We start from the raw sequence: 15,591 nt of genomic DNA, 5'->3' as shown, positions 1-15,591 counted from the left end.
ATAATACCAAAATTTTGGGTGAAACGTTGGACAGCTTGCTCTCCTTCTCTGAGCACACAACCGCAATTTCCACTAAAGTCCAAAATCGGAACAGGGTCCTCAAATCGCTGGCCGGAAGCTCTTGGGGCAAAGACAAAGAACTGTTGCTTTCGACATTTAAGGCAATTGGTCGGCCGGTTCTGAACTATGCTGCGCCTGTCTGGTCGCCTGGAACTAGTGACACGCATGTCAAAATACTGGCATTCGGACAGCGACCGGTTGCCTCCTGATGTCTCCCATTCAACACCTCCATAACGAGGCACAAATGCTTCCAGTAGTGGAGCACAACAAACTGCTCAGCAAGCAGTTTCTGCTTGGATGTTACCGCAGGTTTCATCCCTGCAGACACCTGCTTGAGCCTGAGCCGCCTCCCAGGCACGTCAGGAGACACCTTTTAGACTACGCTGACGAAATCATCTAACACCCCTCTCCCTCTGGACCCAACCTGTCGAAACAGCATGTTTCCTGGGCCTACCCCTAGATGAGCTAGATGAAGATGACCGGTGATATGCCTACACTGACAGGGCTACTGTTACTGTTAAAAACAACAATCAAAATGCTTCAGTAATAGTTTTGCCCATAATAAAGTATAGTAAAGCACAGCGATTCCATTTTAAGTATTCCAGTATTAAGGGACTCCCATAAATTTTTGAGTTACATTCAAATACGTAAAGGGAAATAAACCTGGTGAAATATACCGCTCTATCGTAGCGCTAGTATACATCTGACGATTTATAAACTGGTGTAATACACGAGAACGTATGCATGCGCTTCGCGTCGGATGAGACACATTGTAAAAAATAATAAAAAAATTTGGCCATTTATAGCTATATCATTTTTTACTTGATGAATGCACGAGCGCTGTTTCTATTAATGTAGAAAGTTCAATATATGAAATCGCAAAGAGTATGGATATAACATTATTAACAATAACGCATCGACCAACATTATGGTAAGTTTAATTCAAATATATGTAGGATTAAATATTAACAAAAATATAAAATTCTTGTGTAACTTTGCTAACTTTTTATAGGAAGTTCCATACGCACATTCTGGAGTTCGATGGTCAAGGTGGTTGGAGTTTTCGACAAATGGAATCAAATGAGCAACAAAAATCTTAGTTCCTAGAATTTTAAAAACATTTTTGTGAATATTACGTAGTACTTTTGGCTTAAAACAAGCATTTTAATTGTAGCTACCTTATCTGTTTCCTTAATAAATCTTTTTTAAATTTTTTCTTTCAATTGGAATAACCTATGAAATAATGCAAAAGAGTCCTCATGGCTGGCTAATTAATGATTATTTCCGGTTTTTTGATATCACTAGTTTACTAACAAGTAATGGTTTAAGAGGACTTATCAAGTTGAAGTCATGGTTTATTGGACCATTTTTTTTGCTTGGAAATTTTCAAATAAAATTACATGGCAGTTAAGCATTCCGAACGGATACTATTATATTATTTTTATATTTATTTGGCTTTGTAATGCAAATAAATTTAACCTTATACAACGTAACACATTTTGCGCGAACCAAATTGTATATTTCATTCGCAACACAATTAATATTACGGTCAGGTAATTACAACTTACACAACAAAATGGTGCTTAAAGCCATAAACTGTGTGGTGTGAATGAACTGTCCTAATACCGTAAGACTTCTTCAAAGCATTCACACTGTCATCATTCGTAACATAGGGATAATACAGAGTGTTTTACAAGATTATGTACATTTCTATAATTCGAACATGTCCCACCCTCCGGCAAGAATTTCATAGATGTTGTTGTTTTAGCAGTTTACTAAACTCTGCCAGTGCGGTGTAGTCACCGACCGTCAGCGTCTAACTCATCTAACGGTAGGTCCAGTACTGTTTCGACAATTTGAGTCCAGAGAGAATATCAACTTTTCAATTTCGGCGGGGCGGTCGACTGTAGAATATCATCCAGTAGCGTGGCTGACTGTGTCGAAAGCCTTCTTCAAGTTCAGCGCTACTAGGACAGTACTCTCGTAGGGGCGGATTATGTGGGTGTTTGTGGCGGTGAGTGCTATGATTACTGTGTACTTTGCGGGATTCATTCTGATGTGTGGCTGGGGTCAGATGTTTCGAGTAGAGTGGGAGTAGGACGGCAGGTTTCAGTAGTGGTTCCCCTCTCTTTCCACTTCAGAGGAATTACGAAAGGGTCATGGACACGTTGAATACCTTTGCAAGATATCCTACTCACAATGGACCTAGATTTTTCAGCATCAGCATGTTAGTCCACTAGGGCCGTGGCTTTAGAGGCTCTTCCCTTTCTGATGGCTCTTTGAAATCCATCGCAGGAGAAAGTAAGTGGCGCACAGTTGCTCGACAGCTTGTGCAGCCGTCTGGTCGCACGACGCTTGGACCTATTGACCGAAGAGTGTAAAGTGAATTGCCGGCTGAAAATTCTCGCGGGTCTTCTTGGGTCTGGCGAAACGATTGCACTTTGCACTTGTTTTAAATGGGATTGTCACCTTGTCGGTGGACCGACGAAGTGTGGTTGCAGGTCTTCAAGTGCTTCTCCTATTTGTTTCGCTTTTGCTGGATGACCAGCTGCCGGATCTTCAAATCGATATCCTTTATTCGGGGACCACCGGAATCAGCCTGGCGTACGCGGTCACCTTTCGTTTGCTAAAACTACTTCTTCGGCTTGGAAAGTGGGACGTATGCCCTTATCCTTCCAGCTGAAATAAAGCGAGTCGTAATAACAGTGATCACCTTGCGGAATGCTCTTTAGCGTGCGCGCACATCGGTGCTCCGTGAATTCCTAGAAACCGGCCCAATTTTCATGTATGTTAACATAGGTTCAGCAGATATGAAACTTAAACAGCAGTAAATCTGCTGAATCTATATAACGTTAATAAAAATTGGGCCGGTTTCTAGGGATTCACAGAGGAAATCTTCGCTGCTCTTCCCATCCCCACCAATGTGGGCCAACGCTAACGAGCATTCTACTGCGACCATTCAGAACCTATCAGCTAGCAGGAAGATAAAAGCGGAGTGGAACGATACAAGCGTTACCAAATATGCACGCAGAGGTACTCCGCAAGGTGGGGTACTATCGCAAATGAACCGCTCAAGAAATTTGACGGGGGGCACCAAAATTAGTGCCATATGCAGATTATATAGCTATATTAGTTACCGGAAAGTACCTGGGCACCATCCGTCATGTGATGAACAATACTCTTAAAACTGTACACCAATGGACATCTCGCGCAGGGTTAGGGATAAACGCGAAAAAAAAGGAAATGATACTTTTTACAAGGAAGTATAAAGTCCCGGCGTGGAACCTCTCGAAGCTAGGCAACAACGAACTACTTCTAAAAATCATGCGCGGTACCTCGGAGTAATACTAAACAGTAAATTGCTGTGGAAGCACAATGTTGAGGAAAGGGTGAAAAATGTCAGTAACGCGCTGTACTCATGTGGGTGTTACTTGGGGTTGTTACTTGGGGTTTGTCACCCTCACTGCTGCATTGGTGCTACACGACAGTAGTTAGACCGATATAGCTGTATAGGGCCTTAGTATAGTGGACTGAGCCAAAAAAACTGACATACTTAATGCCACTGGAAAGGATTCAGCGGCTCGCTGCTCTGTGCATAACAGAAGCAATGAAAACCCGTCCAACGGCGGCGCTGGAAATGATACTCAGCATGCCACCTATTGACCTTATGGCGGAAAATCTGGCAGCGAAATCCGCGAGGAGGTTAGTGGCTGCTGGAGTATTCACCTGTGGAACCTTCGGACATAGCTAAAGAGGAAAGAAGACTTCAGGTTGCACAGACCACTTGACTCCGTACTTTAGTTGGGAGAGAAGGTTTCGTACTACTATTGAAGAGGAGGGATGGCATAAAGACATGAAGCCTGGCCATAGGGCTTTTCACATCTGCACAGACGGCTCTAAAGTATTAAACGGAGAGGGAGCGGGCATTTACTGTTCAAAATTAGGGTTTAGGCAGCCTGTCAAGCTGCCAGACCACAGCAGTATTTTCCAAGCGGAAGTTTTTGCTGTGGGGAAAGCCGCGGAGCTAGCTTACACAAAAGCAAGAAAGAACTCAACAATTAATATTATATATACGTGAACAGTCAAGCTGCAATAAAAGCAATAAGCTCATATTGTATTAAGTCCAAAAATGTTTAACGAAGCATGGAAGCCATAGAAAGGCTAGCCGCAAACAGTAAGCTGCATATCTACTGGGTACCTGGTCACAAAGGCATTATTGGGAACGAAATAGTAGATGAGATAGCAAACAGTGCTGTTAGACTACCTTCTGAACAAGAGAACGACATACCAAAACCGCTAAATATAATATACAACGAAATGGATGACTGCATGAAAAAGCGAGTGGAAGATAGGTGGACTAATCTGACCACATGCAAAACAGCAAAAGTTATGTGTAGCACAAAATACAACAAACTGATTCAATTCGTGGTTACGCTCTCGCGAAAAGACTGCAGAACTATCATAGGTAAGGTGACAGATGATAAACTATTGCCTGCTCATGCGTACAAGATAGGCATTGGTAACGCGGACAAAAGCAGGAAATGCAGAGAGGATGTTGAGGACATTCCCATCGCAGTCGGTTCCAAGTTACCGGAATGACTCGGGCTCTTCCCGACCAAGGGCTGCCGTCTCAGCAAATTAGCCCTGTCTAGTGAACAGCATATCACCCCACCCCTTACGTCACGGGAGCAACTCCTCGCAGCAACCTTGCTCCAAATGCTTCTCCTCAGGGCTGGAATTGAGTCCAACTCTGGGCCAGAATGTATTTTATTGCTGCGTCTGTCCTAAACAGCACCATCCGAGTTCCACCTCGGTTGGGTGTAATAAGTGCAACAGGTGGAGCCATCTTAAGAACTGTTCAGGCCTTAAGACACATAGGGAATGGTCCACACGTATGGCCTCGTGTTGCTCCCGCCAGCAGGCGTCCGAGGCCTCCACGGCTACTACTCCCCCTGATAGGCCGGCACCACCAACCGCCACCACAACCCACACCTCCACGGTAAGCAGCCTATCGGAGCAACACAACTCCCCCAAACCAGGAGCACAGGTGGCTATCACCTTGAACGGTTGCACTTCGTCAGACCCGATGAGATGCATGAGCTATTTTAGCGGCCTTTTTATACTCCATCCTCCGGCCGACAGATCCAAGCGTCGTGCTACCAAAAGGCTGCACAAACTGACGAACGACAGTGCGCCACTTACTTTCTCCGGTGATGACGTTCAGGGGGCCATCAACAAATCAAAAACATCAAAAGCCATTGGCCCTGACGGACTAAACGCTCTGATGCTGAAGCACCTGGGACCATTGGGAGTAGGATTTCTCACAAGGGTCTCCAATCTGTTTTTGGCCACTCTCATCATCCCTGACAAGTCGAAAGCAGGGAGAGTGGTCCCACTACTGAAACCTGGGACAGCCCCCAGTAGTGAAGACACTTGCAGCCCTCCTACTGCCACTCTTCACGAAACACCTGGCCCCAGCCACATATCAGCACGGCTTCCGACGAGTGCATAGCACCACCACTGCACTCACCGCCATAAACGCCCAGATAAACCGCGGGCTTAACCAAAACCGCCCCTGCAAGAGGACTGTCCTAGTAGCGTTGGACCAGAAGAAGGCTTTCGACACAGTCAGCCATTCCACGCTACTAGATGATATTTATCAGTCGACACTCCCGCAAGGGCTGAAGAGTTGGTCCGCAAACTATCTGAGCGGTCGTCACTCGTCAGTGATTTTTCGAGATCAAACATCAACAAACAACGTTCTCCCTTGCTGTTCAACTTCCACATCTCGAAGCTCCCCCAACCACCAGCGGGAGTCTCCCTGGTCTCATACGCTGATGACTACGATAAGGGCGTCGGGCAATGACATCGATGGCCTGTGTTTCAAAGTGAACAACTACCTCACCTCCCCCACTAAGTCCACGGCGACCCTCTTTACCACCTGGACAAAGGAGGTCAAGCTGTACTTAAGGTAAAAGTCGACGACACACTGATTCCGACGGTAAACAACCCCAAAATTTTGGGTGTACCCTTCGACAGTTTGCTCTCCTTCTCAGCGCACACAACCGCAATTGCCACTAAAGTTCAAAACCGCAACAAGGTCCTCAAATCGCTGGCCGGCAGCACTTGGGGCAAAGACAAAGAACTGTTGCTTTCGACATTTAAGGCAATTGGTCGGCCGGCTCTGAACTATGCTGCGCCTGTCTGGTCGCCTGGAACTAGTGACACGCAGTGGATAAAGCTACAGACATGCCAAAATACTGGCATTCGGACAGCGACCGGTTGCCTCCTGATGTCTCCCATTCAACACCTCCATAACGAGACACAAATGCTCCCAGTAGTGGAGCATAACAAACTGCTCAGCAAGCAGTTCCTGCTTGGATGTTACCGCAGGTTTCACCCCTGCAGACACCTGCTTGAGCCTGAGCCGCCTCCCAGGCACGTCAGGAGACACCTTTTAGACTATGCTGACGAAATCCAGGACAAAACTGACCGCAACCTACTGGACCGGACAGTATTTAGACAGTCAATAAACGACATCCACCGGGAGACCGTCACCACCTTCATGAAGTCCCGTCCTGTGAATGCCGTAATCGGAGTCCAACCACCACCTATGGCAGACGAAGAGCTCCAGCTTCCCCGTGAGACTCGTGTAACACTGGCACAACTACGTTCTGGATACTGTAGCAGGTTAAACTCCTACATATCCAGAATCGACCCCGACATTCCAAAGACATGTCCTTCATGTGAAGGTACCCCGCACGACACTAACCACCTCTTCACATGCCCCCTAAAACCGACTCATCTAACACCCCTCTCCCTCTGGACCCAACCTGTCGAAACAGCATGTTTCCTGGGCCTACCCCTAGATGAGCTAGATGAAGATGACCGGTGATATGCCTACACTGACAGGGCTACCAATACTGTTAAAACAACAACAATCAAAATGCTTCAGTAATAGTTTTACCCATAATAAAGTATAGTAAAGCACAGCGATTCCATTTTAAGTATTCTAGTATTAAGGGACTCCCATAAATTTTTGAGTTACATTCAAATACGTAAAGGGAAATAAACCTGGTGAAATATACCGCTCTATCGTAGGGCTAGTATACATCTGACGATTTATAAACTGGTGTAATACACGAGAACGTATGCTTGCGCTTCGCGTCGGATGAGACACATTGTAAAAAATAATAAAAAAATTTGGCCATTTATAGCTATATCATTTTTTAGGCCAAGATATTCTTTACTTGATGAATGCACGAGCGCTGTTTCTATTGATGTAGAAAGTTCAATATATGAAATCGCAAAGAGTATGGATATAACATTATTAACAATAACGCATCGACCAACATTATGGTAAGTTTAATTCAAATATATGTAGGATTAAATATTAACAAAAATATAAAATTCTTGTGTAACTTTGCTAACTTTTTATAGGAAGTTCCATACGCACATTCTGGAGTTCGATGGTCAAGGTGGTTGGAGTTTTCGACAAATGGAATCAAATGAGCAACAAAAATCTTAGTTCCTAGAATTTTAAAAACAGTTTTGTGAATATTACGTAGTACTTTTGGCTTAAAACAAGCATTTTAATTGTAGCTACCTTATCTGTTTCCTTAATAAATCTTTTTTAAATTTTTTCTTTCAATTGGAATAACCTATGAAATAATGCAAAAGAGTCCTCATGGCTGGCTAATTAATGATTATTTCCGGTTTTTTGATATCACTAGTTTACTAACAAGTAATGGTTTAAGAGGACTTATCAAGTTGAAGTCATGGTTTATTGGACCATTTTTTTTGCTTGGAAATTTTCAAATAAAATTACATGGCAGTTAAGCATTCCGAACGGATACTATTATATTATTTTTATATTTATTTGGCTTTGTAATGCAAATAAATTTAACCTTATACAACGTAACACATTTTGCGCGAACCAAATTGTATATTTCATTCGCAACACAATTAATATTACGGTCAGGTAATTACAACTTACACAACAAAATGGTGCTTAAAGCCATAAACTGTGTGGTGTGAATGAACTGTCCTAATACCGTAAGACTTCTTCAAAGCATTCACACTGTCATCATTCGTAACATAGGGGTAATACAGAGTGTTTTACAAGATTATGTACATTTCTATAATTCGAACATGTCCCACCCTCCGGCAGGAATTTCATAGATGTTGTTGTTTTAGCAGTTTACTAAACTCTGCCAGTGCGGTGTAGTCACCGACCGTCAGCGTCTAACTCATCTAACGGTAGGTCCAGTGCTGTTTCGACAATTTGAGTCCAGAGAGAATATCAACTTTTCAATTTCGGCGGGGCGGTCGACTGTAGAATATCATCCAGTAGCGTGGCTGACTGTATCGAAAGCCTTCTTCAAGTTCAGCGCTACTAGGACAGTACTCTCGTAGGGGCGGATTATGTGGGTGTTTGTGGCGGTGAGTGCTATGATGGTACTGTGTACTTTGCGGGATTCATTCTGATGTGTGGCTGGGGTCAGATGTTTCGAGTAGAGTGGGAGTAGGACGGCAGGTTTCAGTAGTTGGACCCCTCCCTTTCCACTTCAGAGGAATTACGAAAGGGTCATGGACACGTTGAATACCTTTGCAAGATATCCTACTCACAATGGACCCAGACTTTTCAGCATCAGCATGTTAGTCCACTAGGGCCGTGGCTTTAGAGGCTCTTCCCTTTCTGAAGGCTCTTTGAACTTCATCGCAGGAGAAAGTAAGTGGCGCACAGTTGCTCGACAGTTTGTGCAGCCGTCTGGTCGCACGACGCTTGGACCTATTGACCGAAGAGTGTAAAGTGAATTGCCGGCTGAAAATTCTCGCGGGTCTTCTTGGGTCTGGCGAAACGGTTGCACTTTGCACTTGTTTTAAATGGGATTGTCACCTTGTCGGTGGACCGACGAAGTGTGGTTGCAGGTCTTCAAGTGCTTCTCCTATTTGTTTCGCTTTTGCTGGATGACCAGCTGCCGGATCTTCAAATCGATATCCTTTATTCGGGGACCACCGGAATCAGCCTGGCGTACGCGGTCACACTCATTTGCTAAAACTACTTCTTCGGCTTGGAAAGTGGGACGTATGCCCTTATCCTTCCAGCTGAAATAAAGCGAGTCGTAATAACAGTGATCACCTTGCGGAATGCTCTTTAGCGTGCGCGCACATCGGTGCTCTGTGAATTCCTAGAAACCGGCCCAATTTTCATGTATGTTAACATAGGTCCAGCAGATCTGAAACTTAAACAGCAGTAAATCTGCTGAATCTATATTAACGTTAATAAAAATTGGGCCGGTTTCTAGGAATTCACAGAGGAAACCTTCGCTGCTCTTCCCATCCCCACCAATGTGGGCCAACGCTAACGAGCATTCTACTGCGACCATTCAGAACCTATCAGCTAGCAGGAAGATAAAAGCGGAGTGGAACGATACAAGCGTTACCAAATATGCACGCAGAGGTACTCCGCAAGGTGGGGTACTATCGCAAATGAACTGCTCAAGAAATTTGCCGGGGGTACCAAAATTAGTGCCATATGCAGATTATATAGCTATATTAGTTACCGGAAAGTACCTTTACACCATCCGTCATGTGATGAACAATACTCTTAAAACTGCACACCAATGGACATCTCGCGCAGAGTTAGGGATACTTGCGAAAAAAACGGACATCATACTTTTTACCAGGAAGTATAAGGTCCCGGCGTGGAACCTCTCGAAGCTAGGCAACAACGAACTACTTCTCAAAATCATGCGAGGTACCTCGGAGTAATACTAAACAGTAAATTGCTGTGGAAGCACAATGTTGAGGAAAGGGTGAAAAATGTCAGTAACGCGCTGTACCCATGTGGGCGTTACTTGGGGTCGTTACTTGGGGTCTGTCACCCTCACTGCTGCATTGGTGCTACACGACAGTAGTTAGACCGATATAGCTGTATAGGGCCTTAGTATAGTGGACTGAGCCAAAAAAACTGACATACTTAATGCCACTGGAAACGATTCTGCGGCTCGCTGCTCTGAACATAACAGAAGCAATGAAAACCCGTCCAACGGCGGCGCTGGAAATGATACTCAGCATGCCACCTATTGACCTTATGGCGGAAAATCTGGCAGCGAAATCCGCGAGGAGGTTAGTGGCTGCTGGAGTATTCACCTATGGAACCTTCGGACATAGCTAAAGAGGAAAGAAGACTTCAGGTTGCACAGACCACTTGACTCCGTACTTTAGTTGGGAGAGAAGGTTTCGTACTACTATTGAAGAGGAGGGATGGCATAAAGACATGAAGCCTGGCCATAGGACTTTTCATATCTGCACAGACGGCTCTAAAGCATTAAACGGAGAGGGAGCGGGCATTTACTGTTCAAAATTAGGGTTTAGTAGCCTGTCAAGCTGCCAGACCACAGCAGTATTTTCCAAGCGGAAGTTTTTGCTGTGGAGAGAGCCGCGGAGCTAGCTTACACAAAAGCAAGAAAGAACTCAACAATTAATATTATATATACGTGAACAGTCAAGCTCATATTGTATTAAGTCCAAAAATGTTTAACGAAGCATGGAGGCCATAGAAAGGCTAGCCGCAAACAGTAAGCTACATATCTACTGGGTACCTGGTCACAAAGGCATTATTGGGAACGAAATAGTAGATGAGATAGCAAAAAGTGCTGTTAGACTACCTTCTGAACAAGAGAACGACATACCAAAACCGCTAAATATAATATACAACGAAATGGATGACTGCATGAAAAAGCGAGTGGAAGATAGGTGGACTAATCTGACCACATGCAAAACAGCAAAAGTTATGTGTAGCACAAAATACAAAAAACAGACTCAATTCGTGGTTACGCTCTCGCGAAAAGACTGCAGAACTATCATAGGTAAGGTGACAGGTGATAACCTATTGGCGGCTCATGCGTACAAGATAGGCATTGGTAACGCGGACAAAAGCAGGAAATGCAGAGAGGATGTTGAGGATATTCCCATGGCAGCCGGTTCCATGTTACCGGAATGACTCGGGTTTTTCCCGACCAAGGGCTGCCGTCTCAGCAAATTAGCCCTGTCTAGTGAACAGAATATCACCCCACCCCTTACCTCACAGGAGCAACTCCTCGCAGCAACCTTGCTCCAAATGCTTCTCCTCAGGGCTGGAATTGAATCCAACTCTGGGCCAGAATGTATTTTATTGCTGCGTCTGCCATAAACGGTGCCAGTGCGGGGACAAACCAGCAGCTCTTTGTCCCCCGCACAGTCTGTTCCGTGTGTCAGACCGTAATCTGGAATCTGGTATTAGTCAAATGCAAATCTTGCGCACAACCCGTGATCGCATAACGGACTACGTTGCTCCCTGCTGCAGAGCTCTGCAGCCGCAACCACTCCCCGTGGCGCGGCCGCCCACCATCATCAGGCTGCAACAACTACAGCGGATTGCACAGCAGGCCCAACGTAGGCACCCCACGCGTCCCTCACCCCTCGAGCTACAACGACCTTACCTAGAAGCTTTAAGCTTCTACAATTTAACTGAAACAGACTCACGAGTAAGGTCGATGAGATTGTTGACTTCATGAGCCGACAAAGTATCAAAATAGCTGCGGTCCAGGAAACCAAGCTGCACGTTAGGTCCTCTCTGATCCCGAGGGATGGCTATAATGTGCAAAGACATGATCGTGAGCGAGACAATGGTGGTGGCCTAGCGTTTATAGTCCACTACACGGTGCAGTATCGTCTCATTGATGAAGGGATCGTCCGCAGGGACAGCACCTTAGAATGTCAAGGCATAGCTGTCCGGACAGGCGATTCCGAGCTCGAAATTTTTAATGTTTATATGCCCCCTGTCACCTGCTGCCCGGCATGATATCACCCTGATATAGGTGCGCTCATCAGAGGTGAAAACCGATTGGTTGTAGGTGACTTCAATGCGGATCATTATCTTTGGCATTCAAGCCTGCCAAACGATGGTAGGGGACAGCAATTGGCAGAGCAAATAGACGATTCGACATTCAGCACTGTGAACGACGACGCCCCCACCAGGGTAGTTGGCAATTACAGCACCTCGCCTGACCTAACAATAGCTGACGCGGGTCTGATAAATAGCATAACGTGGCGACCCATGCTATCGCTCGCATCAGATCACTTGCTCCTTATCGTCTCGATTGAGAGACCTCCCGACTTTGTTTCCGCGAACCACCGGTCTTATCTTAACTTTAAAAAAGCTAATTGGGCCGGCTTCGCGGAATTCACCGAATTCACCTTCGCCGCTCTTCCCATCTCCACCGATGTGCGCGCAGCCGAACGCGCATTCCGCAAGGTGCTCACAGCTGCTGCGGCCCGCTTCATCCCAGCTGGAAGTTTCAGGGACATCCGTCCTCATTTCCCAGCCAAAGCAGCCAGCTTGGCAAACAAGCGTGACCGCCTACGCCATGAGGATCCGAGGGAGCCCTGCATAAGGGATCTCAATTTGGAGATCCGGCAACTGGTAGATCAACACAAGTGGACTAAATGGGTTGAGCACTTGAAGACCTGTAACCTCACCTCTAAGGTGAGTAAGCTCTGGTTCACCGTTAGGTCCCTGTCGAACCCGTCGAAGCACATCGACAAGGTGGCCATCACCTTCAACAGTTGCACTTCGTCGGACCCGATGAGATGCGTGAGCTATTTTAGCGGCCTTTTTATACTGCCTCCTCCGGCCGACAGATCCAAGCGTCGTGCTACCAAAAGGCTGCACAAACTGACGATCGACAGTGCGCCACTTACTTTCTCCGGTGATGAGGTTCAGGGGGCCATCAACAAATCAAAAACATCAAAAGCCATTGGCCCTGATGGACTAAACGCTCTGATGCTGAAGCACCTGGGACCATTGGGAGTATGATTTCTCACAAGGGTCTCCAATCTGTTTTTGGCCACTCTCATCATCCCTGACAAGTCGAAAGCAGGGAGAGTGGTCCCACTACTGAAACCTGGGACAGCCCCCAGTAGTGAAGACACTTGAAGCCCTCCTACTGCCACTCTTCACGAAACACCTGGCCCCAGCCACATATCAGCACGGCTTCCGATGAGTGCATAGCACCACCACTGCACTCACCGCCATAAACGCCCAGATAAACCGCGGGCTTAACCAAAACCGCCCCTGCAAGAGGACTGTCCTAGTAGCGTTGGACCAGAAGAAGGCTTTCGACACAGTCAGCCATTCCACGCTACTAGATGATATTTATCAGTCGACACTCCCGCCAGGGCTGAAGAGTTGGTCCGCAAACTATCTGAGCGGTCGTCACTCGTCAGTGATTTTTCGAGATCAAACATCAACAAACAACGTTCTCCCTTGCTGTTCAACTTCCACATCTCGAAGCTCCCCCAACCACCAGCGGGAGTCTCCCTGGTCTCATACGCTGATGACTACGATAAGGGCGTCGGGCAATGACATCGATGGCCTGTGTTTCAAAGTGAACAACTACCTCACCGACCTTTCTCGCTTTTTCACTGCGAGGGATCTCCAACTTTCCCCCACTAAGTCCACGGCGACCCTCTTTACCACCTGGACAAAGGAGGTCAAGCTGTACTTAAGGTAAAAGTCGACGACACACTGATTCCGACGGTAAACAACCCCAAAATTTTGGGTGTACCCTTCGACAGTTTGCTCTCCTTCTCAGCGCACACAACCGCAATTGCCACTAAAGTTCAAAACCGCAACAAGGCCCTCAAATCGCTGGCCGGCAGCACTTGGGGCAAACACAAAGAACTGTTGCTATCGACATTTAAGGCAATTGGTCTGCCGGTTCTGAACCATGCAGCGCCTGTCTACAGACATGCCAAAATACTGCCATTCGGACAGCGACCGGTTGCCTCCGGATGTCCCCTGATCAACACCTTCACAAATGCTTCCAGTAATGGAGCATAACAAACTGCTCAGCAAGCAGTTCCTGCTTGGATGTTACCGCAGGTTTCACCCCTGCAGACACCTGCTTGAGCCTAAGCCGCCTCCCAGGCACGTTAGGAGACATCTCTTAAACTACATCAACGAAATGCAGGACGAAACTGACCGCAACTTACTGGACCGGACAGTATTTAGACAGTCAATAAACGACATCCACCGGGAGACCGTCACCACCTTCATGAAGTCCCGTCCTGTGAATGCCGTAATCGAAGTCCAACCACTACCTATTGCAGACGAAGAGCTCCAGCTTCCCCGTGAGACTCGTGTAACACTGGCACAACTACGTTCTGGATAGTGTAGCAGGTTAAACTCCTACATATCCAGAATCGACCCCGACATTCCAAACACATGTCCTTCATGTGAAGGTACCCCGCACGACACTAACCACCTCTTCACATGCCCCGTAAAACCGACTCATCTAACACCCCTCTCCCTCTGGACCCAACCTGTCGAAACAGCATGTTTCCTGGGCCTACCCCTAGATGAGCTAGACGAAGATGACCGGTGATATGCCTACACTGACAGGGCTACCAATACTGTTAAAACAACAACAATCAAAATGCTTCAGTAATAGTTTTGCCCATAATAAAGTATAGTAAAGCACAGCGATTCCATTTTAAGTATTCCAGTATTAAGGGACTCCCATAAATTTTTGAGTTACATTCAAATACCTAAAGGGAAGTAAACCAGGTGAAATATACCGCTCTATCGTAGCGCTAGTATACATCTGACGATTTATAAACTGGTGTAATACACGAGAACGTATGCATGCGCTTCGCGTCGGATGAGACACATTGTAAAAAATAATAAAAAAATTTGGCCATTTATAGCTATATCATTTTTTAGGCCAAGATATGCTTTACTTGATGAATGCACGAGCGCTGTTTCTATTGATGTAGAAAGTTCAATATATGAAATCGCAAAGAGTATGGATATAACATTATTAACAATAACGCATCGACCAACATTATGGTAATTTTAATTCAAATATATGTAGGATTAAATATTAACAAAAATATAAAATTCTTGTGTAACTTTGCTAACTTTTTATAGGAAGTTCCATACGCACATTCTGGAGTTCGATGGTCAAGGTGGTTGGAGTTTTCGACAAATGGAATCAAATGAGCAACAAAAATCTTAGTTCCTTGAATTTTAAAAACATTTTTGTGAATATTACGTAGTACTTTTGGCTTAAAACAAGCATTTTAATTGTAGCTACCTTATCTGTTTCCTTAATAAATCTTTTTTAAATTTTTTCTTTCAATTGGAATAACCTATGAAATAATGCAAAAGAGTCCTCATGGCTGGCTAATTAATGATCATTTCCGGTGTTTTGATATCACTAGTTTACTAACAAGTAATGGTTTAAGAGGACTTATCAAGTTGAAGTCATGGTTTATTGGACCATTTTTTTTGCTTGGAAATTTTCAAATAAAATTACATGGCAGTTAAGCATTCCGAACGGATACTATTATATTATTTTTATATTTATTTGGCTTTGTAATGCAAATAAATTTAACCTTATACAACGTAACACATTTTGCGCGAACCAAATTGTATATTTCATTCGCAACACAATTAATATTACGGTCAGGTAATTACAACTT

At 45.2% G+C, this 15,591-nt stretch overlaps 1 protein-coding gene and 2 long non-coding RNA genes across 3 annotated transcripts; all 3 read left to right on the top strand.

Moving 5' to 3' along the window:
• The first annotated feature begins 909 nt into the window (after positions 1-909).
• LOC129250035 (uncharacterized) lies at positions 910-1,283 on the top strand. The gene is made up of 2 exons (XR_008582798.1): positions 910-991; positions 1,073-1,283. It is a non-coding gene; the product is annotated as an uncharacterized LOC129250035 (long non-coding RNA).
• A 6,026-nt stretch (positions 1,284-7,309) lies between these two features.
• Positions 7,310-7,711, top strand: LOC129250823 (uncharacterized). The gene is made up of 2 exons (XR_008582814.1): positions 7,310-7,419; positions 7,501-7,711. It is a non-coding gene; the product is annotated as an uncharacterized LOC129250823 (long non-coding RNA).
• A 7,038-nt stretch (positions 7,712-14,749) lies between these two features.
• On the top strand, positions 14,750-15,248 carry LOC129250034 (ATP-binding cassette sub-family D member 1-like). The gene is made up of 2 exons (XM_054889681.1): positions 14,750-14,956; positions 15,038-15,248. The coding sequence occupies exons 1-2, from the start codon at positions 14,769-14,771 to the stop codon at positions 15,123-15,125; spliced, it is 276 nt and encodes a 91-aa protein (XP_054745656.1). The 5' UTR covers positions 14,750-14,768; the 3' UTR covers positions 15,126-15,248.
• The last annotated feature ends 343 nt before the right edge of the window (positions 15,249-15,591 follow it).

This window comes from Anastrepha obliqua, chromosome 6, assembly GCF_027943255.1.
Source record: "Anastrepha obliqua isolate idAnaObli1 chromosome 6, idAnaObli1_1.0, whole genome shotgun sequence".
NCBI lineage: Eukaryota > Metazoa > Arthropoda > Insecta > Diptera > Tephritidae > Anastrepha > Anastrepha obliqua.
Note: the sequence above shows the minus strand (reverse complement) of the source record. Positions and strands in the feature narration are given on the sequence as shown.